Source organism: Triticum urartu, chromosome 4, assembly GCF_003073215.2.
Source record: "Triticum urartu cultivar G1812 chromosome 4, Tu2.1, whole genome shotgun sequence".
Classification (NCBI taxonomy): Eukaryota; Viridiplantae; Streptophyta; class Magnoliopsida; order Poales; family Poaceae; genus Triticum; species Triticum urartu.
Genome location: NC_053025.1, coordinates 80,953,839 through 80,962,702, shown reverse-complemented (window position 1 = coordinate 80,962,702; position 8,864 = coordinate 80,953,839). Strand labels below are relative to the sequence as shown.

Genomic DNA, 8,864 nt, shown 5'->3' with positions numbered 1-8,864 from the left:
CTTGGAAATTTACCGTGCCTCTATCTTTTTGTTACTTTTTATTTTGTGCTTCATAAGTTCTTTGTCTTTATCAATACTTATAATACAATTATTTGAGTTCTTCAAAAGTTCCTTTTGAATAAATCGGTTGTCTCGTATTATTTAATTTATTATTTAAAATGAAACTGAGCTCTTTACCCTCATCGATCTTTCATATGTGGTGTTATGTATCATAGAACGTTCCCTTTGTTTCTCAAAGTTTAGTTGTCCTGATTTGTGGTACATTTCGAAAACATAGCTTAGATGTTTAATCAGAACTGGATTCCAATTTTATTCAGAAATATCCTCTATTCCATAAAGCAGTATGATGCTGCAAAAAATACATATATCCAATTTTCTATCTAAATAGTATGAAGTTAGGTAAAAATGGTGTTATATATTTTTCATGACAACTAAATCTACAATATAACCAAAGCTAGAAAGGCAGTGTTTTCTTCTGACATGTGATCAGAATAATTACACATGAACTCTGTCAGATATCTTCTATACTGTTACCTAACTTAATATCTACCTTTATGCCATGGTATTAGAGTTTTCTTTAGCTAGCTAAATGTTTTTTGAGGAGATGCCTTCAGAATGTTCATTATCTCTTTCCCTGCATCCATATGCAGTAAGCAATAATATCACATTATACTCGTTCTGTATCACAATATTTTCATTTTATTTTTCATTTTAATTGATGTGGTCTCCTGTAGTATTTGTCCAATACAATTGTTGGAATATTTCACATCATACAATCATCATCCCCGTGATTATATATATCACGGCTTATTTTCTTTCGAAAAGACACGTAGTCCTAGATATCTTTCCTTAAAGCAAAGCGAATTCGATTGTTTAGGGTTTAAATGACGGTTTTCCAGTTTCCTCCTCCGCTAACAAGAAGCATGAAACATCTTGTGTCATTCGGTAGTTAATACATGATTTTAAACCTGTACATGCATATACATTGGTGTTGATTTGACCCGTTATATTGGAGCTGCCGTGTCAGTTTGACAGTTTCTGCCCAAAGGCACGCTAGGTAGCTAGTTTTGTACCTACATAAAATGCTTAATTACATCTATACGGAAAATACAAAAGGAATTTTTACTTATATTCTTACTAAATAGTTGCACTATAAATGAACTATGCAGATTATCCTTTAGTAATGGATCAGTTAATATACATTTAACACTTAGTTAGATATAAGCTAGGCATAATCGAACATGCATATTTCATATCCTTGGGAGCTTGAGCAAAAAAGAACGGTAGCAAAAAAGTTTTCCTTACTCTGCATATTAGTCTGGTTAGGACAAGCGTTTGACCAACAATTACACTATCAGTATGTAAACTTTTGTGATACAAATCATAATCATAAATAAGTATTTTGGAATACGAATCTAACAGCATCAATTTTATGTCACATAAAATACATACCATAGAGTAATTGTTGGTCAAAGGCTTTTCCTAGCAAGACCCAATATTTAGTAGAAAAAGGAGGGACTATGAAAATATGCATTCTTGTGTTACGTGGAAAAAAGAACAAATTAAACACAACAAAGTTGTTATTATATACACGCATTTTTGTGTTTTTACTTGAAGAACACAATTAGCATGTTTTCTCACTAAAAATCACTGGTACATGTGTACATGACTGAATTAGTTTCATTTTGGAAATGGTGAACTTCTAATTTTTTACTCCCTCCGCCTCATATGGTGTCAAAAACGCTCTTATATTATGTGATGGAGGGAGTATATACTAAAGAGTGCAAGTACCTTAGGTGTATCAAATCCACGTCTGAAAAAAGACCGTAAATACGTGAGAACAAATTCAAAGCAATAAGTAGCTTTTCTAGACACCGATTCTTGTGTTTTTCAGTGAAGAACATGAACTAGCATATGTTTTATCACCAAATACTTACTTTAGTGTGTTTTTGGCTTCGCGGACTTCAGAATGTGTAGTTTTTTCATTTATTTAATAAATCGGAGTATTAGCTAGCGGCTCGACTTCAGAATGTGTAGCCTTTTCATTTATCCAGGTCTGATTAGAAAAAATGTGTCTGTCTTAGTTCTTATCTATTTTTTTGAAAGAAAGCTGTAAGGGGTTAACTAAAACCCTGTTAGTGGAGCTGTACATGCATGCACTTCCCCAGCGAAGTGAGCTCGTCTTCTTTTGTCTTCTTTCATCTTTCTGTTTCCCCTTTCCTTTAATTGGCTAGCAACCACATGATCAACATCTAAATGTTATCACTTTTTGAAAAATCTAAATGCTATCACTGTCGACGTTTTAGTATACATCTCAATTTTTGTTTAGGATTTGATTCTAATTGAACTTATGTTAGACCCTGACAAAGTCTTGTCTGTTGCGCAGTCTTCCCCCGTGAAGTGCGGGCTTAATTACGTCGTAAGCTGCCATGGAGCGCAACCCCAGGACGCCGGCTCCCCGGGTGTATACGGAGGTCCCGCCGGAAACAATATTCGTGCCTGCCACCACGTCGACGTTCAAGGAGGTGGTGCAGCGTCTCACCGGCCAGCCGGCGGCCGCAAATACCGTCGCCCATGGCTATGGTGCCACCGTGCAGCAGCCACCGCCGCCACCGGTGCCACTCGCGGCCGGCATCGTCTCGCCATATACGCACCCGCTACCACTGTTGTCGGACATGCCGGGCCTGTGCATCGCCAACAAGGCGGTGAAGGTGAACACACTGTTCCCGATGACATCGGCGTCAATGCTCGCTGAGGACGTGGAGGTGGAGATGGTGGACGCTGAAGAGGAGAAGGCCATCAAGGAGGGGAGGTTCTACCTGCTTCCGTCGGGAAGGTGCCGCTGCTGTCACGCCGAGCCGAAACTGCTTCCATTGTTTCCAGGAGCGGAGTAGCCCCTTTCCTACAGTGATGGAAGTTGAGAATTATATGAAGCGCCTATGCGTCTGGGAGGACTAGGTGAACACATATTATGCGTGGTGTGATACTTCCAACTATCTCTTACTTCAGCAAATGTGTTGGATTTTGCCGTTCTCACTGAACATAGTCATGCATGGAGATAATTACTGAACGAAAATCAGAAGGAACGAACGGTCCCTGGCTATCCTCCGGATGGCAGTTTTGCCCACGAATATGGGTGTCAGTGGGTACCCTACTCTAAAATAATGGGCATGGTCAAGAGCTACTAATAAGATTTTATACTCAAGGGTAATGGGTATCCATACCGTGGAAATATATGTGTATGGCATAGGTATGAGATTGCATCTATGAATAGTCCAATGAATACGCCAAAAAGTTAATAAATGTTAAGAGATATATTTGGGTTACATATGTTTGGTAGTCTAGAATTTGTAATCTGTCTCCTACTTTATGTCTAGAAGAAACGTCTTGCCCTCCAAGTCTTGTACTCAATATATACTCGCCCTCAAGGCTCAATAATACATGGACAGTGCTACGCGTCCGTCGGATGATAACCTGGTTAGATCGGCCACCTCGGCTACCGTTGGATGCCTGCCGAAATAACTCCGATCTACCGCCCCAACCAGCCGAGTATTGCGCTTATGGGTTGTGCAACAAAGGACCTTGTTGCAAGGGTCTACAGAGACAACGCCTCCATGCCGCCATGGCTTGAGCGCCTCGGCCATGGAGCGTCACCGGCCGCCAGAGTTATCGTGCCTTCTGTGACCCAACACCTCGAGCAACTATGTCTACTCCAGCACGACAGCGACAAGCGCTCAGGCCATGCACTCCTTTGGCAATTTCTGCAACCTAACCATGTTTCTGAAACATGTGTCATGTTGCAATGGTTGGCCTCTTAAGCTCTAGCGTCGTGCGCTCCTCTGACACTTTCTGCAACCAGGGATATGTTTCTGAAATAAGATCCCTGTTGCAGAATACAAAATCTTCACCATCAAACTATTTTTTTCTAAAACAATACCTCTGTTGCAGAAACCTTCTGAAACTAAACCTTGTTGCTGGAAAAAACTTCACCACCAAAAGTATTTTTTTTCTGAAACATGACCTTTGTTGCAGGAACTTTTTGAAACAAGACCCTTGCTACAAAAAAATTGTCTGCACAAGACTTGTGGCCTGCGTGCGCGTTTGATTAGAATTGATCCGACGGCAACGCAAGAGGTTGATCTTGCGCGTTCATCCACTGGCTGAAGAATAGCTTTTTTCCATAATACATCTATCATATTGCGCAACAATTCCTCTCTCTTCCTTCTAACATGATATCAGCCTAACCGATCCAACCCTAACGCCGCCTCCGGGATGGTCAGCCTCCATGACTGTCACCGGGGGCCCCGCCGTCCGTACCTAGGGTTCGTCCGCCGGTCATGTTGATCGGCTGCCTGAAAGAGTCGTTTTCCCGAGCCCTTGTTCCGGGTTTTTTTCGCTCTCTCGCCGGTCATTTTGATCGGCGTTTTCTTTTTGGTTTTCCGATCTATGCTTGATCGGTTTGCGTCGACCACCACCGCCGTCGACCTCCGTGCCTCTACTCCGACATCAGCGTCGAATACACCGGCCGCTTCATCATCAACCACGCGGCAATGCTGGACGCGCCGCCCAAGGGACGCCTTCGTGGGTCGCTGCTGGCCGCTTGCCCGCGCGGTCTTCATCGCAGGTCCGTCTTCGTCGTCATCACCAGGGACATCATCGACAACGTCGCCATCGACTCCGATCGGCGCGTCATCCCCGGCATGGCGCGTATAGCGCCGCCGTCGGTCTGATTAACCGATCACACGTCTGTCTTCGCCAAGCCTGTCCCCAAGCACGCGCCTACTGCCGATTGAGCCACCGATTGCTGTCGCGTCGTCCCTTCGGACCACTGCATCGCCGCCCGAGGTCTTCCCGTCGGCTGTCCCGACACGTGCGCCACTCCCGCCGACGCCCTTTCGGGCTGTCGCGTCGCGCCCCGCGGTCCACGCCGTTGCCTCGAGATCCTCCTGCCGACTACCCCTGTAGCCCGCCGCCGCCTCTGCGTCACCCCTTAGGGCTATTGCGCCGCGGCACGTGGTCCACGCCGCCTCCCGTCGGGCCATCGCCCCCGGGTAGTGGTTCTCCACGCGGCTGCCCCGACCCGCGAGCCGCCGCTACACCGCCTCTTCGGGCTGTAGCGCTGTGGCATGCGGTCACTGCCGCCGGCCGAGGCCGTCTCCACGGTTGCACCGACCTGCGAGCCGCCGCTACACCACATCTCTGGGTTGTAGCTCTGCGGAACGCGGTCCCGTCGCCGCCCCGAGGTCTTCCCGCCGTCGCCCCGACCTGCCAGCCGTCGTTGCATCGCCCCTTCGGGCCGTAGCGTTGTGGCCTGGAGTCAACTCCGTCGTCCGCATGCGTCGACTTCCCGTGGTATGCGCCGTGCCGCCTCCCTTGGCTTGGGAATGCCACCCTCCGCGCCGGTCTTCATCACGCTATCGGGTTCCTCACCTACTTCGAGCACCGCCGCCGCACTCCTAAATAGCCGCTGCCGCTCTTCTTTGGCCGTCGCCGCTGCTACAACCGTAGCCGCCGCCGCCCGTCCACCCCCTTCGTCTTCGTCCAAGCACCAGCCCATCGCCAGCGTTGCTGTCATATACCCCGACCACTTCGTCTACTCCGACAACCGCAGGTGACATCGGCACCGGATCGATTGGCGCCGCAACTGTCGTTGAGTCCTTCTTTGCTGGCCCCTCCGACTTCTCCGACATGGCATACATCTCATGCAGGTCCCTCGTCTACGCTTGCCCGGTGCTGGCAACACCGATGCGTGCCTTCGTCCATGACGTGTCCCCGGGCTTGGTAAGCCTGGTGCGGCGCTTCGTCAACTTCGACTTCGTTCGTCTATGCATGCCCGATGCTGGAAACACTGATGTGTGCCTTCATCCACGATGTGTTCCTGATCTTGGCAAACCCGATGCGACGTGTCATCAACATCATTCTTCTTCCTGGCGCACCATTTCTTTGACACCGCTGCGCCCATGACTAACTTGGTGCCTCCTTGTGCCCGTGGCTCCACGGCGCCTCCCTCGTCACCGGCTACCCGACTGGACATCGACCATGGCGTTCTTTGCACGGCTACCTCGACCACGGCTACACCACCCTATGCTCTCGGCTACATAGACATCAGCACAAAGGGTTGTCATCCGCTTGAGAAACTTGTCGGCTTCCTCTACAGTCAACGCGTCCGCGACGCGACTCCGTCCACGACGCTCCCGCTAGGACTGCGGGGGATGTCAGTCCGTCGACTGCTATTCTCTCCAGTCTGACCGTCCGCGTCGCTCCTGTTGTTCGCAATGCTACCGCTACGACTGCGGGGGGATGTTAGAGATATATTTGGGTTACATATGTTTGGTAGTCTAGGATTTGTAATCCGTCTCCTACCTTATCTCTAGGAGAAGCGTCTTGCCCTCCAAGCCTTGTACTCAATATATACTCGCCCTCGAGGCTCAATACACTAGTAGAAAAAGGGTCAAACGTGAAGCACATTAGTGCCGGTTTGATTTTGGCTCGGTACTAATGGTACCATTAGTGCCGGTTCGAACGGATTTGCATTAATGCCGGTTCGTGTTGAACCTTTAGTACCGGTTCGTGGCACGAACCGGTATTAAAGGGGTGGTGGCAGGCTGGCGTCAGGCCGAGGCCCCATGATCACCTTTAGTACCGGTTCGTGGCACGAACCGGTACTAAAGGTCTAACCTTTAGTACCGGTTCATGCCATGAACCGGTACTAAAGGGGTCTGACCTATAGTACCGGTTTGTGACACAAACCGGCACTATAGGGCAATTTTCAAACTCTACCCCCCTTGTGTCGCCATTTCAGTTCTGAAAAAATCAAAAGAAAATGATAAAAACTTCAAAAAATAAAATCCTTCGAGAGGTAGTTATATTACTACATCTACTAGTTAGGAAAATTTGAAAACTACAATTTGGACATGTTTTGCAAAAAGTGTAGGGAAAATGTAAAACGGCTATAACTTTTGCATACGATGTCGGAAAAAACGTATGATGTATCAAAAAATTCAGCACGAAAATCCGCATCCGATGGAGACCGCCTATGGCCTGTTTGGAATTTTTTAGAATCCTCAAATTTCAAAAGGAAAAAAAGATATGGTCAAATTTCAGTTTTTTTTTTAAAAATTTGGTTAAATCTGGTCAAACTACTTATTCAAGAAGTATTAATGTTACTACATAATTATTCAAGAATATTGGTGTTACTAAATAATTATTTCAATTTTTTGAATTTTGGTCAAATCTGGTCAAACTATGGTCAAACTGTGGTCAAACTATGGTCAAACTTATTCAAGAAATATTAGCGTTACTAAATAATTACTGTTTTTTAGAATAATAGTTTCAAACTCAAACGGTGAAATGTGTGACTTCATGCTCAAGCTAAACTCCTGAGGGTTAATAGGATTGACATCTTACTATTGTCAGGAAAACAACAAGTGCAGACTCGGAAACGAAGGAGAATAGAACCCGAAAGTTAAGCGTGCTCGGGCTAGAGTAGTGAGAGGGATGAGTGACCGGTTGGGAAGTTAGATGATTTGGAATGAGTGATCCACACTTGAGCAGTTAAGAGAGGTGATTAGATACTAAATCATCAAATAATTCAGTAAAATTAAAAATCGAAAAAAAATCAAAAACTTTTTTGAAAATTTTCAAATTTTTTTTTTCAAAAAAACCTTTAGTACCGGTTGGTAACACCAATCGGTACTAAAGGTCCCCCATACCAGGGCGCGAGCTCACGCCACGTGGTGGCACTTTAGCGCCGGTTCGTGCCGAACCGGTACTAAAGGGGGGGGGGCTTTAGTGCCCACCCTTTAGTGCCGGTTATGGAACCGGCACTAAAGGCCCTTACGAACCGGCGCTAAAGCTCCGTTTTCTACTAGTGATACTACATCTATCATATTTCGTAACAATCCCTCTCTCTCTCTCTCTCCCTTCTAACAATAAATGAAAATAATCCCATATGAAATGTGTGGTCGACATCTAAACCCTATGGCCCAACACTAAATCCCATATTCCCTAAACCAGCCATTGCTCATAGGACTACAACCACCAACTCGTCACTCTTCCTACTCCTATGTGACTCCTTGAAATGAGGAAATATCGACTCATCGTCACCGGACTCTTGTCCAACTCTCGATCAAATGATCCCGAGTTCCCGCCGCTGCGTCCTAATGTGTTGGGCTTCCACAAACTGCTACTTGCACCCCCCTTGCCACCTTCTAGGCCACCCACCGGAGGAGCCATTTTCAGTGCTACATTGCTCACCCACCACCACTTAAATTAGACTCATTTCCCTGTTTTTGTTTTCAAAATGAAAATGCTATATATTGTACCAACTGGATACCCATTGGTTATAGAATACCTGATGAATATGGGTAGGGGTATCAATTTAGGCCCATGGGTATTGAAATGGGTGGGTATGGAAAGTTTCTGTGGGTACAGGTTTGGGCAGAAGGGGGTTGTAACCCACTCATACCCTACCCATTGCCATCCCTATCCGGGAAGGACAAGTACTGCAACATCCATTTGTGCAGTGAGCGTGGGCTGGACAATATTAAGAACCTATAGTACGATTTCGACGCAATTTAAGGCGTTGGATCTCGCGCAGCGAGTCCTCATTAGATTTTCATGATAACTGAAATTAAGTAAATACTTAAAGTCTTGTGTGAGTACCTTTAGTTTGGTAAGACTTGTTAGTTAGGCATAAAATCTTTGTTGAACTAGCTAGTAGTTTACTTTACTTTAGGATAGCGCTTCGCACTGGCGGACCAGCCCAAATTTCGGCCGGTCGCCGCACAGTCGTGTGATCCAGCAACCCCCCTTGTCTTCAAGATACTAGTCGACGCAGTGACCCTCCCCCCGGAATGTGCCAT

General features: G+C 46.2%; 1 protein-coding gene across 1 annotated transcript; it reads left to right on the top strand.

Moving 5' to 3' along the window:
* The first annotated feature begins 2,392 nt into the window (after positions 1-2,392).
* Positions 2,393-3,067, top strand: LOC125553596 (VQ motif-containing protein 31-like). The gene has a single exon (XM_048717360.1). The coding sequence runs from the start codon at positions 2,430-2,432 to the stop codon at positions 2,892-2,894; it is 465 nt and encodes a 154-aa protein (XP_048573317.1). The 5' UTR covers positions 2,393-2,429; the 3' UTR covers positions 2,895-3,067.
* The last annotated feature ends 5,797 nt before the right edge of the window (positions 3,068-8,864 follow it).

What these genes read in the sequence shown, in the direction of transcription:
- LOC125553596 (XM_048717360.1), top strand. Translation starts at nt 2,430, where the DNA reads ATGGAGCGCAACCCCAGGACGCCGGCTCCCCGGGTGTATACGGAGGTC.